Below are 22,063 nucleotides of genomic sequence, written 5' to 3'. Positions count from 1 at the left end.
CTAGTGTCTTGAAGGAAGTCAAATCCAGAATCTAATCTTAATTGTCTTGCATGAAGAGAATGATGAATGTGAATGAGGCGTAAGAAGCATGCTGGGTTCGTATCACACCGAAATAAAACTACATTGTACAATTTATTATTTATTATCTAACATTTATTTTATTCCGTCGAAATTTTATTTCTATTTATAAATTATTAATTTACAAAATTCATTTATATATAAACAAAAAATTAAACAATCAGTCTTTTCAAAGATACATTGATTCAAATAAATAAAGAATATACAAAAATTTCCATTAATTTTTTATTTGAATGCGTAATTTTTTATTAACAAATGGTTTTTACGTCAAGATGTCATCATACATAACGTCATTACGTTCAAACTGTCTTTGTATTTCGGTGTCTACATAGAATTTTTGGTCAAATTATTTTTTCTATAATAAGATTGGTAAGATAGTTTATAATGTAACTAAAAGGGAAGTTATTAAATTGTTTGACACTTTACAATTTAACTCTATATTCAACTATATTAACGTAACGGAAATAATAAAATGAAATTCTTAAGCCAACTTCCTTTGAGGCTAATCGAATATTTAAATTTTCCTTGTGTTCATAATACCTATAAAAATTTCAATATAAATTTATTCTTAGACTTTTCCCAGCGCTTGGATTTCGTGAGAATAATCAGATTGATATGTCAAAAAGTTAGTTTTAAAGTTATTATGAAATCTAAGTTTTGACATTTCAGTGAAATTCCGTAATGCATTATTGAAAGGCTTTTACCTTTCCTCATATGAAACATAAATTGCTTTTCTATAAAATTGAATTAAATTCAATTTGAAGTCATGTTTGATTATAAAGTTTATTTACTAAGTTATCTAAAATATAATTTGGTGTGAACTGGTTATCTACATTTAAAATTTGTTAAATAATTACTTTTTAATTAATTATAGCTATTTACAAAACTAACTTTAGTTTCTAATTTTGATTATGTTGTTATTGTAAGTATTGTAATTACAAATATAAAAAGAAAATGTTTTATCAAATTTGAGTTATAAAAATCATTATATAGGTAATTACAATAACTAGACATTATGTATTTCAAGTCGGAATAGCTTAAAAAATAATAGTATCAAATCAAAAATATTAATGACTATATTTCTTATAATTTATATACTATGGCAATATGAGAGATTTTCTTATAGTTCATTAACTATTAGAATGAAAATTTATAATGAAATTTAACCTAAAATAATTTACATGTTATGAACACAACCATTAAAATTTAATCTAATTTTGAATAAACTCTTTAAGCTACCTATGGTGTTGTACTCTGCAACCCTCTGAAAAAAAATGGAATTAATTTATCCTTTATTGTAATTACGTATCTTGATCAAATTAAGGACGTCCTGATAAAGGGTCAGGTCAAAAGTACCCGAAACCGCCGAGCTTGCATGAAGAGAGTTATGAATGTGGATGAAGCGAAGGAAGTATGCAGAGATCGTGGCAAGTGGAAAGAGGTAGTCTCTGCCTACCCCTCCGGGAAAGAGGCGTGATTTTATGTATGTATGTTTATTATAATTTATTTTGGCTTAGTAACTCTCAAATCTAATCGTTTGTGATTAAAAAAACCTTAAATTTAAGGGAGTTTGAAAAAAATAACAGTTCTGGATAAGATAATGCTATGATAGAAATATGAAAGCTAGTTACAAAGAAGAGAAAAAAAAAACTCCATGTTTTTTTTTTCTCTTTTTTGTAATTAGTGCCAAGGAAAAGGGAATGCTTACTTCTTGGCGCGCTTTTTAATGTTGTGGTCCGTGACACACAGTCACTCTCTTCAGACTCAGATCTCATTTGAAAACTTGTCTCTGAAAACAATTTTTTTAAACAATCTAATGATAAGACGGATAGATATATCATTTATATAGAAACTAGAGGCCCCCCGCGACTTCGTCCGCATGGAAACCCTATCAATCCCGCGGGAACTCTGGGATAAAAAGTAGCCTATGTGTTATTCTGGGTCTTCAGCTACCTACATACCAAATTTCATGGTAATCGGTTCAGTAGTTTTTGCGTGAAAGAGTAACAAACATCCATACAAACTTTCGCCTTTATAATAGTAGTAGGATAAGTCTGCTACATGTTCACATAAAAATCGGAAGAAAATATTGAAGAAAAAAAATATATTTAAGAAATGCATTAATGTTCTACAGCGTCTGTGGCGCCGCGATAGTGCGCTTGTCTGTGACACCGGAGGTCCCGGGTTCGAATCCCGGCCAGGGCATGATGAGAAACGAACTTTCTCTGATTGGCCGGAGTCTTGGATGTTTATCTATATAAGTATTTATTATAAAATATCGTTGAGTTAGTATCTCGTAACACAAGTTTCAAACTTACTTCGAGGCTTATTCAATCTGTGTAATTTGTTCCGTATACATGTATGATTATTATTATATTAATCAATTTTGTGACTTGTGGTTTCCGGCACCAATACAAAAAAGAATAGGATCTCACTCCATCTCTTTCCCATGGATGTCGTAAAAGGTGACTAAGGGATAGGCTTACAAACTTGGGATTCTTTTTTAGGCGATGGGCTAGCAACCTGTCAATATTTGAATCTCAATTCCATCATTAAGCCAAATAGTTGAACGTGGCCATTTAGTCTTTTCAAGACTATTGGCTCTGTATACATATATTTTTAATATTATATTAATCAATTTTATACTATAACGTGCCTCGTGTTGGCAAAATTGCAGATAAAAGCTTGTTTGTAATATAAACATACATATCTTGATCAAATTAAGGACGTCCTGGTGAAGGGTCAGGTCAAAAGTGCCCGAAACCACCGAGCTTGCATGAAGAGAGTTATGAATGTGGATGAAGCAAAGGAAGTATGCAGGGATCGTGGCAAGTGGAAAGAGGTAGTCTCTGCCTACCCCTCCGGGAAAGAGGCGTGAGTTTATGTATGTATGTATGTTGTAATATAAAGGCTTTCAATTTAGAACTCACCGCTATCATATCTTGACTTGCTGTTGCCTGGCAAATGCATCCTACTCGGCACTTCTTGGTTTTCCACGTGCCCAAATGTTCTGAAGCCTATAGCGAATTGGGCGTATGGGCTTATTTCGTAAAGTTCTGAAAAATAGGCAAAAGAAAAGATCATTTTACAACGACCAAGAAATAGGCGATGGACTTACTAGCTGTTACTATTTAAATCTCAATTCGATTGTAAAGGCCACGCTCAGCTGTATGCTTTTTTGATATAATTGTGATTCAAATAGTGACAGGTTGCTTGCCCATCCCCTATAAATCTATGACCAGAGAGAAGCATATCATCAATATTAAAAAAATCTAAATTTTTATTCATACATACATACATAAAATCACGCCTCTTTCCCGGAGGGTTAGGCAGAGACTATCTCTTTCCATTTCATCCACATTCATAACTCTCTTCATGCATGCTCTGCGGTTTCGGGTACTTTTGACCTGACCCTTTACCAGAACGTCAAATAAATTACTTAAAACTAAGTTTACTGCTACTTCCAAGGCATCAGTGCAGAAGAAGCGGTAACAAGTTGCACTGTAGCATTTTCTTCAACAACGTCAACTTTACATCTTTCGCGATGTCAAGCGATGATTTCATTATTCCAATATGTTATTTCAATATTGTATATATTTTTAATATTAGTTATGTAAGAAATAGGGCTTGTAAAATCATGATTTTTGTCGAGTGTTGCATATAATAGATTATTAAATTTTGTTCTTTCGTTTTTCATCATTTGAATGTCAATACTGTCACTAAACTGAACAGCTGAACGTGGCCTATCAGTCTTTTCAAGACTATTGCCTCTATCTACCCCGTAACGGATATAGACTATATGTATGAACGTATGTAACCGAAATCAGTCCTCCCAAAACACAGCCTAAAAACTTACCATGTTTAGTATCAGCTGTCAAATGTACCGGAGTACTATAGACTCTATTACCAATATCAGTAGGTACACTTTGCGGAGTGTTCACCGTTGCATTGCTTCTTTCAGATTTACATTCGGCCGTGAGTGAGTTTCTGTATTCCGTTAGACGGTGGTGACTGAAAAAAAAAAAAAACTATACTCTTTATTTGATAGATAACCTCGTGTAGTTTCATAGCACAGTCAAGTTCAAATCACACAAATATGATCGGGTAGTTTGTAGCTGTTTCGCAAATAATAATATATTACATATAATTTTAATTTAATTTATTAAAATGTAAAATGACGTGCAACAGTGCTTACGATGCGAAGGCCTATTTTCTGAATAAAATATTAATATTTATTTCAAGGCTACGTAAAAGTAACAGTTAGGTCAAATCATGTCAAAAATCACGATTTTCGGGCAATATTTTCTTTTAAATATCACATGTTAAATCTGACAATATTCCACGGACTGTTTTTTTTGACCTTACTATCTTCTGACCTTAAAAATGTTCTAATAAACATAAAGTTATTAATGTTTAACTGTTATCCAATAGGGTTAGGTACCCCTGCAAAAGTGGCGGAGGTCAGACGGGAGTCGCTTCGTGTTAAAACCTGACTCACCCAATCCAAGGTCCTGTAAGGCCTGTGACCCTATGGTCACAGGCATTCCCCGGGCTATCTAGAGTGGTAAGGGTGCAACTGGGACTAAAGCTAGAAAGAAGAAGAAGAAAGCTTTTAATGTGTTTTATCCTAGATTTTCCTTTATATATTGGTTGACTGAAAGAAATCCCGATTGGCAGAAGTCCACCATTGTACATATTCTTCTAAATCAAATGACAGTTTTCAATTTTTTGTCACATAATATCTTTTTATGTGCAACAAAGAGTTTACAAACTTGAGATTCTTTTTTTAGGCGATAGGCTAGCAACTTGTCACTATTCGAATCTCAATTCTATCTTAAAGCCAAATAGCTGAACGTGGCCTATCAGTCCGCTCAGGACTGTTGGCTCTGTCTACCCCGCAAGGGATATAGACGTGATTATATGTATGTATGTATGTATGTAAGAGTTTACAAACAAACAAGAAATAACCGAAACTCACTTATGTCTCTTCACAAGAATATAGACGCAGGTGAGGGAGCAAATCATGAGGAGTATGGAACTGCAGATAATGACCAGCATGTTGATGTCGAAGAATTCCGAAGGTGGGCCGATGGATTCTGGAAATACGCAAATGGAAATACTTTATATTATACTGATGAAGTGTTGAATTGAAATGTTTCAGTATTATATTTTTTGCCGTGTGGTTCCCGGCACCATTAAAATTAAAACTAATAGGACTACGTTCGTTCGTTCTCATGGATGTCGAAAAGGGCGACTAAGGTGATAGGCTTATTAATTTGGGATTCTTCTTTAAGGCGATTGACTAGCAACCTGTCACAATTTGAATCTCAATTCTATCATTAAGCCGAACAGCTGAACGTGGCCTATCAGTCCTTTCAGGACTGTTGGCTCTGTCTACTCCGCAAGCGATAAAGACGTAACTAGATGTATGTAGCATATTACGAGTACCTACCTCCTTGTACCGTAGTAGTAGCATAACTATACAAAGAAACGCTGATTCCAGCTGAATTTTCAGCTGTAACTCTGACCTGGTACCACTGAGCTGGTGCCAGGTCTGATATCACGAATGAGTTCGGTTGGTTCAGTATTGATGATGGCACGTAAAGGTTCCATTGTTGGTCAAGTTGAGACTGAAAGGAGATATGTTATAAATAAATACTTATCCTAGCCGTTGGTTCCCGGCACCAATAAAAAAAAAAGAATAGGACCACTCCATCTCGTTCCCATGGATGTTGTAAAAGGCGACTAAGGGATAGGTTTATTAACATGGAATTCTTGTTTTAGGCGATGGGCTAGCAACCTGTCACTATTTGAATCTCAATTCCATCATAAAGCCAAACAGCTGAACGTGGCCTATCAGTCTTTTCAAGACTGTTGACTGACTGGCTCTGTCTACCCCGCAAGGGATATAGACGTGATTATATATATGTATGTATGTATAAATACTTAATAATATATACGGGATAAATTACACAGATTGAGTTAGCCTCGAAGTAAGTTCAAGACTTGTTACAACGATACTATATTTTGTAATTAGTAATTATATAGATAAACATCCAAGACCCAAGCCAGAAACAGTTCGTTTCTCATCACACCCTGGCCGGGATTCGATCTCCGGTGTCACAGTCAAGCGCACTACCACTGTCAACAAGTCTTTTGGTTTCACAACATTGGTTGACGTCAAATAAATTACTTAAAACTAAGTTCACTGCCACTTCCAAGACGACAGTGCAGAAGAAGCAATAACAAACTGTACTGCAGCGTTTACCATGTTGTCATATGCCATCCCTTGTCTTAAACCGTCTCGTTTTTATTAAACACAGATACTACTTATATAGAACAAATATAAGAATCTTACCAATCTATTCTCAGCTTTCTTCCAAATTTTGCTTCCGAATTCTCTATAATCCACGTCAAATCGTGTGATCTCACAGCCATTGTCGTCCCATCCGCTTAGTTGTATGTATATATGGCTAGCGTTACTCCAAAACCATTCTGTACTGGATGGCGATATGGGCACTGAAAATTTGTAAACGTAGATTCTTTATATTATTTATGCATACATACATACATACAATCACGCCTCTTTCCCGAAGGGGTAGGCAGAGACTACATCTTTCCACTTGCCACGATCTCTGCATACTTCCTTCGCTTCATCCACATTCATAACTCTCTTCATGCAAGCTCGGTGCATATTCATGCAAGCTCGTCGGTTTCGGGTATTATATTGTTTATTATCATCGATATTTATATTGTTTGCTTTTGTTATCGATATTTTTTGAAGTTTGATTGCTTTCGCTTTAATAATTTTATTACCACCGCTAAAAAGTCTTAAAAGAGACTCGAATTAAAAAATGAAAACTAACCCCCTCCCAAAGTAGTACAATCAATATAAGTCGGTTGCGAAGACCCAACGCTGTTGGCCGCAGTCATCCTCAAAGAGTACTTGGTACCACATTTCAATCCCTCAATAGTATACTCTTGAATGTTTTGCAATGACGTCCCCTTATTGGTCCACGCGTCTTGCCAAGAACCGTTCGCTTCTTTCCATGTTAAGTTGTAATCTGAAAATTTTATAATTCAAAAATAGAATCAGCTTTATTTTGTACTAGCTTTCCCCCGCGACTCCGTCCGCGCGGATGTCGGTCTTCGCGTAGATGGTTTATTTCTCCATTTTATTTTCAGTCCGGTCAATTTAGACCAAAAAATAGGAATGAAGTTACATTAATTCCCAGCAAGCTGAAAATGAGTATAATTGTTTAAAACACAATCAAAAGCATTATTTCAAAATTCCCCATGATTCCGGTTTAAGGAAAAAAATTTACTCACGGTCAAAGGTAAAAAATGGGTGTATCGCAATTTTCTTTAAAACGGTAGGTAAGTTTTTCAAATCGGAAAATTACCTCAGATATAAATTGTAGATCATAAAGTTATCTATAAAAAAGGTATCAATATTTTTTTTCAATAAAGCTACCGTTTCTGAGATATTACGATGCAAAAAGTTGCAAGCGTCATAATATGCATAAGCACGTCTCGTATATACTCTATGTAGCAGTAATATAAGTAAAAATATTGTTCTGTCGGTAATTTTAACTTGAATTCAAAATATAAAATATACATAGGTAAGTACCTATAATGAAACCCAGTCCCTTCATTTATACTGTAGTGAAACCTTGAGACAACATCTGTCTCTCTGTTTAATTGTGTACGTGGCTAGGGTCGTATAGCTGCTTTATCTCAGAATGCTCAACACATGAAATACCGTTAGTCTTTAATAATAGTTGTCCTTGCGGGGAAACCGTTGTCGGCTATGGACACCACGGCCTCTCATGCCCTAGGAGTGCCGGCCGTTTAGGGCGCCATGCCGCCCTAAATGATATAATCCTCCTAGAACCAAACGGTCTGGCTCGGGATGATGCCAAGAGACCGGATGGTATGACTTTGGTACCCTGGAGATTGGGGCGGCCTTTGGTGTGGGATGCTACTTGTGTCGACACACTTGCGCCGTCTCATCTTCAGGTTACAAAATCTAAGGCCGTTTTGCTTCAAATGAGGCAAAAAACCTCAAAAGGCGCAAATATGTAGTTATCGGGATCAAAGTTTACATCAGATGGCAAGTGTGATAGTGATATTGAAAGGACAGTGAACGCGGGGAACATGGTGAATGGAGCTTTGCATGCCTTTATGAGCAGTCAGAAATTATCCAAAAAGGCTCGACTGGCTGTGCACAGGGGCGTGTTGGTCCCGACATTAATGTATGGGAGTGAAAGTTGGGTATGGCAAAAGAAGCACGAAAGCAGAATAAATGCAGTGGAAATGAGAGCGTTAAGGAGTATGTTGGGTGTGAAATTGAGTGACCGGATAAGGAACAGTGTGATAAGGGAATGTTGTGATGTGAAAGAAGATGTAGTTACAGGAATAGAAAAGGGTATGTTGAGATGGTTCGGTCATGTGGAGAGGATGAATGAAAACAGGTTGACTAAGCAGATATACATGGAGAGTGTGGAGGGAAAGGTCGGGGTGGGAAGACCTAGACGAACATATCTTGATCAAATTAAGGACGTCCTGGTAAAGGGTCAGGTCAAAAGTACCTGAAACCGCCGAGCTTGCATGAAGAGAGTTATGAATGTAGATGAAGCAAAGGAAGTATGCAGGGATCGTGGCAAGTGGAAAGAGGTAGTCTCTGCCTACCCCTCCGGGAAAGAGGCGTGATTTTATGTATGTATGTATGTAGTTATCGGTAATATCTATACTTTTGAACCTTTTGGGGTAGAAACTCTGGGACCGGGGGGCCTATCTGCCCATCACCTTTTCCGACAATTGTCGAAAAAGCTAATTGAGGTATATCTTGACCGGAGGGCTGGAAATTATCTGGCTCAGAGAATCAGCATTGCCATTCGAATTGGCAATGCTGCCAGTCTTCTGGGCACATTCCCGCATGTTGATGCTATACAAGGACTGTACAATTTATAAATTAAATTTTAGTTTGTAGTCATCTTTTTTCTTTCTTTTTATAAGTAGCTTTAGTTTTAATTTGATTATTGCATTGAATTTGATAATTGTAACCTCTATTATTGTCCTAAGATGATTTTCTTCACTTAGGGTTATTCTATTTTTTTTTTTTTATAATAAATACGAAAGTTAGTCTTGAGTGCCACTGCGTAGTGAAAACACGTGTTTATTCTAACCTATTTCAGACTTTTTCAAGTTTAATAATAAAAATGTAAAAAATAAAACGCGCTAATAGTACACTACCTCAGAGGTGGCAAGGAAACGGATGCATATTATGACGCTTGCAACTTTTTGCATCGTTATATCACAGAAACGGTAGCTTTGTTGAAAAAAATTATTGATACCTTTTTTATAGATAACTTTATGATATACAATTTATGTCTGAGGTAATTTTCCGATTTGAAAAACTTACCTACCGTTTTAAAGAAAATTGCGATACACCCATTTTTTACCTTTGACCGTGAGTAAATTTTTTTCCTTAAACCGGAATCATGGGGAATTTTGAAATAATGCTTTTGATTGTGTTTTAAATAATTATACTCATTTTCAGCTTGATGGGAATTAATGTAGCTATGTAGTATTTTTTTCATAGTAATTAGTAGCGGCCCGCTTGTGCAGCAAACGGTTCAAGCCAAAGCCGACTTTAGGCGCTACAGGTTACGGCGCTAAATCCACTGCGGTTAACGCAACGTGTGTTCGCGGTTCTACAGAACAACGTCTATGGATAAACTGAAAAATTAAGATTTTTTTTTCTTCGTATTTTTTCGGGATAAAAAGTATCCTATTTTACGCCCAGGATAATAAGGTATAATTATACCAAGTTTCATCAAAATCGAACCGTTAGTTTTCACGTGATGCCTGAACATACAGACAGACAGACAAAAATTTTTTTAATCACATTTTTGTGTTTGGTATCGATCCAGTAACACCCCCTGCTATTTATTTTTTCAATATTTTCATTGTACAGAATTGACCTTTCTACAGATTTATTATATGTATAGATATTTGTTTATATGTAAGACGCGGCGCCATTACAAAATACCCTGCATGACTGGAAATAGATAAGTACAGGGTATACCACGAACAAGAATATATTTTCATAATTGTTACGGAATGTGTAAGTGTATTAGGTAACCTTTTATTCATATTTATATTATTATTTCTATTACAGTTATCGCACCACCCGTATATACTCGTATATTTCAGTTTGGTCCAAAGGTTCGACTGGCAGACAATGCCTTGTGGCATTAAGTCCACCTGTTGTACATTTTACGTATAAAATTTAAATAAAGAAATAAATGTGCATCCAAGACCCATGCCAATTAGAAAAAGTTCGTTTCTTAACATGTCCGGGATTCGAAGCTAGGACCTACGGTGTCACAGACAAGCGCACTACCGCTGCGCCACAGAGGCTATCAAATAAAACAATTGCAAATATGTAGTAATAAGAGAAAAAAAATCACGAAAATTGTAGGCAACCTTCTTGGTATACGCCATAGCAACGATTGCCATGATTTTGTTTGTTAGAGATATGTCAAAAAATTTTTTTATTTTCAAATATACTTAATTTTTACGTTGAATAATATAGACATTTAAACTGATTATTTTCTCCTTTTTTCTCCTTCCATCTTCTGTATGAATAAATAACTTATAGCAACTTGCGGATTATATGCTTATTTAATGCTATTTATACAATACACTCACTTAAAATATAATCGATGGAAAAATTGTGAAAAGAAACAAAAAACAAAAACGCAACGAAATTCATAGAAGATTCCGTGATTTCAAATTGCCGGGCGCTAGGTATTCTACTAAGAGACAGGACCGTATTTTAGGGGACGGACTCAGCAGAAACTTAAAAACGATATAATTTACAAATAATAAAAGTCATTAATATTAATTATAAAACAAATTTTAAACTTAACCTAATACCCGCTACAAATTTAATAACTATATTTCCTTCAAAAATACTTACTTATTTTCTGGGACTTCCCAGCCAGCCTTCTAGGGAAGTCCCATTGCAAATGCAAAGAATTCTTGTGTGACGTCACTCGTAAACTAGGAGGTTCCGGGGTAGGCAGCACCGAGACCTCGTACGAGACCGAGTCTGATCCATAAAGGTTCTTTGCTAAACAGGTATAGTTGCCACTTAGTGACTGGTCGATATCTGAAAAAGAAAACTTGTTAAATTTGTAACTAAATCGATGTAAATAAACAAAGAAGTAACCGAAAGTTAAATTAAAATTAATCTGAACATATTTTACTAATATTTGGCAACAAGTAGTTGGCAATACTGAAAACATCTCGTCTGATGAAACGGAAGGATCTTTGGAAGGTCTTACGTACTCGTATTATGGGATTGAAAACCTGGAAAAAAATCTTGTCTTACGGGCATGTCTTGAATCTAATTGTTGATAATTGTCTTTAGATTTTTTAAAAAAAGCCAGCAGCATATATATATATGCTGCTGGCTTTTTTGGTTGATAATTGTCTTGAGATTTTCTAAATATCCTACTGTATATAATATATATATATATAAACGACGGCGACTAAAGGATAAGCTTGAGATTATTCTTTTAGGCGATAATCTCTTAGCAACTTATGGTAACTATTTGGATCTCAACTCCATCATTAAGTCAAACAGCTGAACATGGCCTATAAGTACTTTCAAGACAGTTCTCTCCGTCTACCCCGCAGGAGATATACACGTGATTAAATATATGTACATATATATAAAAAACAGCGGTGTGTCTTCACATAGTATTTAAGCAACAGAAGTCAACGAATTTCGCTGCAAATTGGCATAAGTTTTGTTCCAGATTAAATTATTATTAAGTACGTTGGGAGCATTATTTGTGATAAACTAATGCCAAATGATAACTACGGGTATTTCTAATATACTTACTGTTTATAAGCAAACTATCGTCGTGATTCCTCGTGAACCTCGGATGATGAGTGATGATGTTGTGCTTGTGGTACCACACGGTCCTGGGCGGTGGGGAGCCCACACACTGGCAGACCAGGAGTAGGGAACTACCAACTCCTACCGAGACAGGACCACCTAAAGATGCCACTCCTGCTACCACTGGAATGGAACAAAAAATATTTTTTTTGCATCCGTGAAAAATACATACCTACCTACCTACTACTAAAAATCACACCTTTTTCCCGTAAGGGGTAGGCAGAGACTAACATGTTTCCACTTGCCACGATCTCAAGTAACTTAATAACTTATATTACTATAAACATTCTAGAATTAAATGTATTTCCCTTCTTAGATGCAATGGTATAACGGAACTACATTATTAAAATAACTTAACATATAAACACGTCTATATTCCTTGCGGGGTAGACAGGGCCAACAGTCATCAAAAGACTTATTTATTAAATTAATGTTATTAAAATTGTGATATCTTCATCTTCCGAAACTTGAGTGTTCGTTGATTTTACTTTAATAATACCATCTCGTTCCCACAAATGTCTTTTAAGGCGACTAAGGGATACGCTTATAAACTTAGTATTCCTCTTTGAGGCGATGGGCAGGCAACCTCTCACTATGTAGCCTATCAGTCTTTACAAGATTGTTGGCTCTGTCTACCCCACAAGGAATGAAGTCGTGACTATATGTATGTACAAACTTACCTTTAGAAGACATCTCAGCATGTACTCTATTACTCGGAGCACCTTCCCCAGCCGTGGTATGAGCCCTAACGAATACTTCATACTGTTTGCCAGTGGATAGGCCTGATAGTGGAAAAGTCAACTGTCGAAGAGACTCCTGAGATGTCTCCACTCTGTAACTTTGTGGTGGGCTCGTGCTGAAAGAAGAACGAGAATTTCCTGTATTTATTTATTTATTTACTTATTTATGTACACGGTACACATCGAGAATGATAAACAAAAGAAACAAAATTACAAAGGTTCTGCTTATTTAAAATGAAGTATCTTCTAGCAGACCTGATATAGGATAGATAAAATAAAAAAAAAATATTTAGGTAAAGGTAAGTAGATAACACAAGTTATGGGAGTCTCCTTTTAAGCAAAATTTGCTTGTGCCAGGAAGCACCGCTCTTTCATAACATAGCAATTATTATTACTACTAAATAAACTGTTTACAAACTTAGGCTAAATAAAGGTTTGAAAGTAGATACTTTGAACTTAATTAAACTTATTCAATTCAAACAGATCTATAGCTAGTTCTGCTTATTTCAAAAGAAATCTCTTTCAGCGGACTCGAGACAGGATAGATCTTTATTTAGTTACTAGCTGTCCCTGTAAAACGTTGTTTTGCCAAATAAATATTTTTCTAAGTAATTTCTAGTTAAGGGTGGATAACCCTTATGACTAACTATGGGTATGAAAAATAGATGTTGGCCGATTCTCAGACCTACTCAATATGTTCATAAAATTTCATGAGGATCGGTCGAGTCGTTTCGGAGGAACGAACATTGTGACACGAGAATTTTATATATGTATAAGATAAAGTGCTGTTGCTGTGTGGTTACCAGCACTTTATTATTTTATCTAAAGAGCAGATTTAGTAAATAACACTTTCATGTAATATAAAAAAACAGCATTTTCAATGAGGTTTGACGCTAGGCGAGCTACCGGTTGTAAGAATTCAAGACTTATCATTTGTTTTACCATTTTAACGCTGTGGCGCCATCTCTACGCTACAAGTCACAACAGTTTATCACGCGACACTATCAGCCAATGACAGCGAAGATTCTAAATCGCGATTACAATGATTACACGGATTTGAGCATAACGGTGGCAAGAACGATTAAATAAATTGAAGACAAGATAGAACTAACCTGTATGTAAGCCATACAGTTGAAAGTGGCCTCTCAGACTTATCAAGGCTGTTGGCTCTGGCTACCCCACGATGGACACGGACGTGACTGTGTGTGTGTATGACTAACCTGGAGACAGGCTTCACATAAACAGTGTAATGAGTGATTTCCCCGTTCGGCTGCTCCGGTCTTTTCCAACTGACCAGAAGAGAGGATGCTGAAGAAACCAGCACTTTGATCTGCGCCGGAGCTCCGGGCACTATAAAGTATAATATAAATAAACTAGATGTCCCGGCAAACGTAGTTTTGCCGTGTGGTTCCCGGCATTAATAGAAAAAAGAATAGGACTACTCCATCTCTTTCCCGCGGATATCGTAAAAGGCGACTAAGGGGTTGGTTTATAATCTTGGGATTCTCCTTTTAGGCGATGGGCTAGCAACCTGTCGCTATTTGAATCTCAATTCCATCATAAAGCTATACAGCTGAACGTGGCCTGTCGTTCTATATACCCCGCTTGGGATATACGTGTGATTATATATATGAATGTATAGTATCTATGTATGAATATATATATATGTGTGTATGTATGTATATAGGTAATAAAGTCTCTTACCATCTTGAAGAGTAGTGCAAACGATGGGATAAGAAAACGGCCCAAGACCATAATTTGAGAAGCCAGCAACTTTAATTGTATAGTTAGTATATTTAAGCAAAGCTTGTAGATATAATTCTGTATGGGGTGATGTTATATTCTGCCAAACTCCATCTGAAAGAAGGTATCACATAATACATTTTTAAATATGGAATTATCAGTTACATTCTGCATGCCGCCGTGTGGTATCGAGAGGAGTCTAATCGAAACTCTTTTATTATCTTTCTTTGCATATTTTGCAAACTTGAGATTATTATTTTTTTTTTTTTGAGGCGATGGGCTGTCAACCTGTCACTATTTCAATCTCAATTCTATCAATAAGCCAAATAGCTGAGCGTGGCCTAACAGTATTTTCAAGACTGTTGTGTCTACCACACAAGGGATATAGACGTGAACATATGTATGTATGTATGTATGTATTGCATATTTTCAAAGGCGGATGAAGGAACTAGTTAGTATGCAAAAAAAATCATAACGCGAACTGAAGTAATTGATATGGGTGGCAATGGAACAGTGCCGTGTGGTTTCCGGCACTTTAGAATAGAACCAGTCCATATCTTTCACATGGATGTCGTAAAAGGCGTTAGCTAAGGGGTTAGCTAATAAAGTAAAGATTCCTCTTGTAGGCGATGAGTTAGCAACCTGTCACTATTTGAATCTCAATTTCATCATAAAGCCATACAGCTGAATGTGGTATATCAGTCTTTTCAAGACTGTTGGCTCCTCCTACCCCGCAAGAGACAGAGACGTGTCTTTATACATGTACGTAATTCAGATAGGTAACCGACCGACAAGATTAAAAAAATGTAAGTTAAGATATTCAAATGAATAATTCCCGTTCTTCTAAACGAAGGAAATTTTAGAAGAACGGGAACCTAGTATAACATTAATACGGAATATTCCCCTGCAAAGGTTGCGGAGGTCAGATGGGAGTCGCTTCGTGTAAAAACCTGACTCACCTAATCCAGGATCCATGGTCAAAGGTAGGTATACCCCGGGCTCCTCTTCAAAGAAATGAGATTGCTACCGGGACTAAAGCCAGGTGGATGAAGAGTATTTGAATGACTAAAACTTCTAATAATAACTAATGCATTCAAGGTTAAACTTGCAGAATATATTATGAAACATTATTAGCTTAAATGTTTTAGAGGAAGTACGTACATAAAGTGGCTAAAATAAAAACAGTGAATGCATTGCTAGGGTGCAAACAGTGTGTGTGCGAACGAGGCGAGTGTAATACTTTTTACTCTTTAAATATGTTCTCATGTAAGTGATTTTTTGTCTTTTTTGAGAATAAATATCTTTAAACCTAAACCTAAACTTACCTTCAGTGCCATAGAGAACAGAATAACCAAGGAGCGAAGTGCCCTGCGCTGTGATTGGCTGCCACGACACTCTCAGCGATGACGATGACACGCCTCTACATTCTACGCCCGACGGCGGATGCTCCGGCGCTGGAATAGTTAGAAACATTTCAGTATGTCCTAGTTTGTTTATCAGATAGGTACCATGTACCTATGCGATTGCGCATGGCTGAAATTTAAATACATACATACATAGATATGGTCACGTCTATATCTCTTGCGGGTTAGACAGAGCCAACGGTCTTGAAAAGACTCAATGGCCACGTTCAGCTATTTGGCTTAGTGATAGAATTGAGATTCAAATAGTGACAGGTTGCTAACCCATCGCCTGAAAGAGAATCCGATGAATTAGCAACCTGTCACTATTTTAATCAGAATTCCATCAAAAAGCTGAATATGGTCTTTCAGTCTTTTTAAGATTGTTCGTTCTGTCCACCCCGCAAGGATATAAACGTGACTAAATGTGTGTATGTAAAGAAAACTAAGAAAATGAAAAATACACGAGGAAACTAAGGAGACAAAGAACTCACAGGATGGAAATTTTTAATAAATCTATCGAGGAACATGATGTATGTTATGGTATGTTAAGATGGTTCGGTCATGTGGAGAGGATGAATGAAAGCAGTCAACCTGCTAAGCAGATATACAAGGAGAGTGTGGAGGGAAAGGTCGGAGTGGGAAGACTTAGACGAACGTATCTTGATCAAATTAAGGACGTCCTGGTAAAGGGTCAGGTCAAAAGTACCCGAAACCGCCGAGCTTGCATGAAGAGAGTTATGAATGTGGATGAAGCAAAGGAAGTATGCAGAGATCGTGGCAAATGGAAAGAGGTAGTCTCTGCCTACCCCTCCGGGAAAGAGGTGTGATTTTATATATGTATGTATGTATGTAACATGATATTAAATATATTTATATATTAAGTTTACATACCCCCTTCTCTTGTGGACTGGTATACGGGCAAGGAAAAAGGACCATTCCCAGCTGAGTTGAAAGCGTTGACTGAAACAGCGTATCTGGAAAGATAAGACAATTATAAATAAATAAATATAAATTGAAAAAAAAAGAATAGGATCCCTAATCGTGTTGTAACAGACTGGAACAAGCTTCCTACGAGTGTCATAACTGCTCCTACAATCAATTGTTTTAAGAATCGGCTAGACAAACTTTAGAAATCTCCAACCATCAAAATTCACACGCATCAGCTTAATGAGCTGCTAGTGTGTTTAAAGTATATAATAAATAAATAATAAATAATCACTCCCTCGCTTTCCCATGGATTTCGTAAAAGGCGACTAAGGGTTAGGCTTATAAACTTGCGATTCTTTTTAGCCGATGGGCTAGCAACCTGTCACTATTTGAATCTCAATTCTATCATCAAGCCAAACAGTTGAACGTGGACTATCAGGTTTGTTACTACTGGTTGCTCTGTCTACCCCGCAAGGGATATAGATGTGTCCATATGTATGTATGTAAGTTAAAACAAATAGCAAAAAAGGTTAAAACTCACCTCGTATTTTTCAAAAGTCCACTCAATGTGGTTTCTTGTTTTCCTTTCCTGTATAATACTTTTACGATCTTTGTTTGTGTATCGTTTGGTCCTGAAAATAAAAATTTTAATTGTTTCTAAATGTTACCTGCAAAATTAATGTAGACCATTTTTTTACCTTTAATTTTAGGGATTGGGGTTACTTATTTGTTCAACTCATACTAATATTATAAAGCTAAAGAGTTTGTTTGTTTGAACGGGCTAATCAAATCAAATCAAATCATCTCTATTGTGGTACACATGTTTTACATAGATCTTAAATATATAATAATAAATGTTTCAATGTGTCCTATTCTTATATCTCAAGAACTACTGATTCGAATTGAATTTTTCAATTCGATTTTTTTGTTGAATAGGCAATTTATCTAAGAAGGCTTTAGGCTATAATATGTATTACCTGGTTCCCCGCTAATCCTCGGCACCGCCTTCACATGATAACCCTGAAGCTGCCCGTTGTGGGTCTCCCTGGGTGGAGGAAGCCACCACACCAGCAGCTCCCCAGGATTGTCCGTCGCCTGAACTTGGACTGTCAGGGGGGTTGATGACGGGGCTGGAGAAGAATGGCGATAGAACATTAAAAAAACGCTTGCCCTACTTAGGTACTGAACAGACATTAGATCTGTGCATCAATTAAAAAAAACTCTAAAAAAATTACTTCTCAAATTCTATAGGAGTATGTAAGCTTAAAACTAAATTGTTACCTACACGTTATAGATATATGTATGTATAGTTTTGTTTATTGTGTTAAATTAGTAACTTTAATGAGACTGACCGCAGTCAAATTGTGAAAACAGTTTTGCGGAATATTGTTTTAAGTTCATTATGAATATTGTGTAATAAATAAATAAATAAATAAATAATAAATAAGGGGTTGTGATTAAAAAATTTACTAAGCCTCAAACGGACAATAGGTGGACTAAATGCTAATAGAATTCAATACCAGTCGACCTTTAGGAAATATCGAACAGATAAACAATCCGGTGTCAATTAAAGAGTGAGAAATAAACAATACACAAAAGTTTTATCTACATACATATGGTTACGTCTATATCCCTTGCGGGGTAGACAGAGCCAACAGTGTTGAAAAGACTGAATGGCCACGTTCAGCTATTCGGCTTAATGATAGAATTGAGATTGAAATAGTGACAGGGTTACTAACCCATCGCCCTAAAAAAAGAATCCCAAATTTGTAAACCTATCCCTTAGTCGCCTTTTACGACATCCATGTGAAAGAGATGGTTTAGTTCTATTTTTTTTGTATTGGTGCTTAGAACCACACGGCACGGTAAGTAAAAAATGGTGTGGAATTTTCTTTTAAAGACATTTAGAAGAAAATAATTTACCCTCGTGCTGGGTCGTGAAATGAACAGGCTGTGTGTACGGACTGAGGTCCACTTGGTTACCGGAGGCTACTCTCGCTCTATAGTCTACTGCGGGCTGGAGATCTCTCAGCTCTATGCTCTGTCTAGATTCACTGTCTTGTCTGAAAATGTTTTACGATTACTTAAAGGTTTTACCCAAAAAAAAGCAAATTATCAGCGCTTCGTTCAATACCTTCAATATTTCTGAATTAGTTCAATAGCAGGAGATATATATCCTGCTATTGTATTGCTATAGCAAACAGGATTAATGATACGATGGTAATGGGTTGAAGTCGGAAAGTGAGAAATACATACATACATACATATGGTCACGTCTATATCCCTTGCGGGGTAGATTTGTAAAATTCATTTGTACAACTAGATTTATTAGGTGCTAATGCTGTAGGTAAATTTTGGAAAGATGTAGTTAAATTTTAGTCTGGTTTACATACATACATACATAAAATCACGCCTCTTTCCCGTAGAGGTAGGCAGAGACTACCTCTTTCCACTTGCTACGATCTCTGCATACTTCCTTCGCTTCATCCACATTCATAACTCTCTTCATGTAAGCTCAGCGGTTTCAGGTACTTTACTCTATATCCCTTGCGGGGTAGATTTGTAAAATTCATTTGTACAACTAGATTTATTAGGTGCTAATGCTGTAGGTAAATTTTGGAAACATGTAGTTTAATTTTAGTCTGATTTATTCATTTAACATCGAATTAATATTGGTAAGACTTATCTATTTGGGTTTAGTGCCGTGTGGTTCCCAGAACTCTATTCAAGGATAAGAGCACTCCATATATTTCCTATGGATATCGACAAAAATCAATTTTGTAACTTGACTCTCGTAAGATCAAGATGGATACTAGTTTTTTAATTATGTTTATCCCGGGTCTAAGTTTCTTCTTTACAACTAATAATATAGTTAGTATTATAAGGTTGATATCCAATTACAAAGGGCTCAATCGGACTCATCATGTAGGTAGACATATATTTACTAAATTCAACCTTAATTACTCCCATTCATTTTTTTTTAAATATTTAGTACATTTATAGATAATATATTTATCTGTTTGTCCTGGGTCTTGGATGTTTATCTATATAAGTATTTATTATGAAATATAGTATCCTTGAGTAAGTATCTCGTAAAACAAGTTTCGAACTGTGACTTGTCCCGTACCTACATACATACATATGGTTACGTCCATATCACTTGCGGGGTAGACAGAGCCAACAGTCTTGAAAAGACTGAATGGCCACGTTCATCTATTTGGAGTAATGATAGAATTGAGATTCAAATAGTGACAGGTTGCTAGCCCATCGCCTAAAAAAGAATCCAAAGTTTGTAAGCCTATCCCTTAGTCGCCTTTTTTATGTTTTACTCTTTAGTTTATTAGTTATTAGTTTTGTATGTTTTACTCTTATGGTGCAATAAAGAGTTTTATCTATCTATCTTTAACGACATCCATGGGAAAGAGATGGAGTGGTCCTATTCTATTTTGTATTGGTGTCGGGAACCACACGGCACTGCCCATATTTGTCCCGTATATATTTATATTTACCTGGTAATGTTAATACTCTTAGCGCTATCCCACATCATGAAATCCGTAGTAGTATACTGCATGGTATAGTACTGCACGTGGGTACTAATAGTGTCTCTCCACGATAGTTTCACTGTGTTACTTGACACGGAGTCTACTTGGAGGTCTAAAGGTGGTGTTGGTGGCTCTAAAATGTATTGAAATACAGAAGTCAGAATAGGAACTCTAAAAGTACTATAAGAAATTGAAAAGTTTCAATAAAAATATACCAAAACATCATCAAGGCTTGAAAATCAAGGATTACACAGATAGAGAGGGCAAAAAAGTTAGAAAAATCGTGCTTCCGATAAAAAAAATTGCATAATTCGGCAAATAGAATACTTTCTTCACTCTCTCGAATTGGTGTTATCTGGTGATATCTTCTATCTTTTTTTTTAAAAGGTAGAAGATACTCTTATCACCAGAGCTGTTTTTTCATTCTTATATTCTTTGTTTTGAGTGATTTTTACACAAATGTTACATTTAAATGGTTCTTAACGACAAAATATTAATGAAGAAAGAAATACTTTTTACTTTACTAGAACTCACCAAGTATATCCAAGTGTAGATTATAGGTAGCCACTCCGTAAGGATTGCTCGCCCTACATTCGTAGCTACCGCCATCTCTTGGCTCAACGTAGCTAATACTTATCACGGATTTAATGCCACCGTGTGTCGTGCTTTCTGATACGGTTATCCTGAAATTAAAACATATATGTACTTAAGTCACTTTGTCATTCTTCCTCCTGGCTTTAGTCCCGGTTGCATTCTCACGCCTCTTGAGAGGAGCCCGGGGTATGCCTGTGACCATGGACCCTGGATTTGGTGAGTCAGGTTTTTACACGAAGCGACTCCCGTCCGACCTCTGCAGGGAAACCTAACCCGTATTGGATCGATCGTTACACATCCAGTTGTCTGAATGTGCAGGTTTCCTCACGATGTTTTTCCTCGCCGAATTTAAACGAAATTAAAACATTATTGCATATTTATTAATTGGTTAATTAAGAAGCATAAGGAGATTTCCTTAGCAATGAAACTTGAATAAACTATTTTTTCAAAAATATTTAAATAAAATTTAAATTTAAACTGTCACAACATACACATGTATTTTACATTTTCTGTTTCGATTGTGCTACAATTTTTGACAGAAAAGTTTTATAAAGTTATAACTATAAATAAGTTATAAATATTTAAAAGTATTAACTATCAATTGAAAGCCATCTATTAAAAGCATTCGGAACCGTAGCTAGCAAAGATGAACATTTCGGAAATGTGATTCCATAAAACAGGGTTCCTTCTTTGAAAGTACGGTAAGTATTTAACGAGAGTAGTATTAAGTATTTGTAGAAACAAAAGATAGATGGCGTTAGCTGACATTCAACAGCCTTACAAGTTCTATTACTCGCAATGGAAAAAATATGTAGGGTAGGTGCTTAAACAATCCTTAATTTTTATATAGTCAAACACAGATCAGAATTTTCTTTTTTATAGATACATAGACATATAATTTCGTCCATATCCCTCGAAATAGACATAGCCAACAGTCTTGAGAAGACTGACAGGCGATGTTCAGCTGTTTGGCTTAATGATAGAATTGAGATTCAAATAGTATCAGGTTGCCAGTCCATCGCCTAAAAGAAGAATCCTAAGCTTAACCTTTAGTTTTTACAC

At 36.0% G+C, this 22,063-nt stretch overlaps 1 protein-coding gene across 1 annotated transcript in view; it reads right to left on the bottom strand.

Moving 5' to 3' along the window:
* Positions 1–1,240: 1,240 nt before the first annotated feature.
* Positions 1,241–22,063, bottom strand: part of LOC106131934 (cell adhesion molecule Dscam2) — a 29,940-nt gene continuing 9,117 nt past the window's right edge. Inside the window, exons 11-30 of the mRNA XM_060951731.1 lie at positions 20,942–21,090; positions 20,375–20,540; positions 18,789–18,928; positions 17,843–17,995; positions 17,407–17,497; positions 16,830–16,912; positions 15,861–15,989; positions 14,497–14,649; positions 14,013–14,142; positions 12,733–12,908; positions 11,996–12,175; positions 11,066–11,257; positions 6,945–7,142; positions 6,437–6,597; positions 5,531–5,708; positions 5,057–5,174; positions 3,935–4,089; positions 3,009–3,134; positions 1,787–1,867; positions 1,241–1,245 (exon numbers count right to left, since the gene is read on the bottom strand). Of these exons, the coding sequence (XP_060807714.1) occupies positions 1,241–1,245; positions 1,787–1,867; positions 3,009–3,134; positions 3,935–4,089; positions 5,057–5,174; positions 5,531–5,708; positions 6,437–6,597; positions 6,945–7,142; positions 11,066–11,257; positions 11,996–12,175; positions 12,733–12,908; positions 14,013–14,142; positions 14,497–14,649; positions 15,861–15,989; positions 16,830–16,912; positions 17,407–17,497; positions 17,843–17,995; positions 18,789–18,928; positions 20,375–20,540; positions 20,942–21,090 (2,764 nt within the window). The remainder of the gene's footprint in view (positions 1,246–1,786; positions 1,868–3,008; positions 3,135–3,934; positions 4,090–5,056; positions 5,175–5,530; positions 5,709–6,436; positions 6,598–6,944; positions 7,143–11,065; positions 11,258–11,995; positions 12,176–12,732; positions 12,909–14,012; positions 14,143–14,496; positions 14,650–15,860; positions 15,990–16,829; positions 16,913–17,406; positions 17,498–17,842; positions 17,996–18,788; positions 18,929–20,374; positions 20,541–20,941; positions 21,091–22,063) is intronic.

The sequence above is a fragment of the Amyelois transitella genome, chromosome 26 (genome assembly GCF_032362555.1).
Source record: "Amyelois transitella isolate CPQ chromosome 26, ilAmyTran1.1, whole genome shotgun sequence".
Classification (NCBI taxonomy): domain Eukaryota; kingdom Metazoa; phylum Arthropoda; class Insecta; order Lepidoptera; family Pyralidae; genus Amyelois; species Amyelois transitella.
This window is presented reverse-complemented; position numbering and strand designations above follow the sequence as displayed.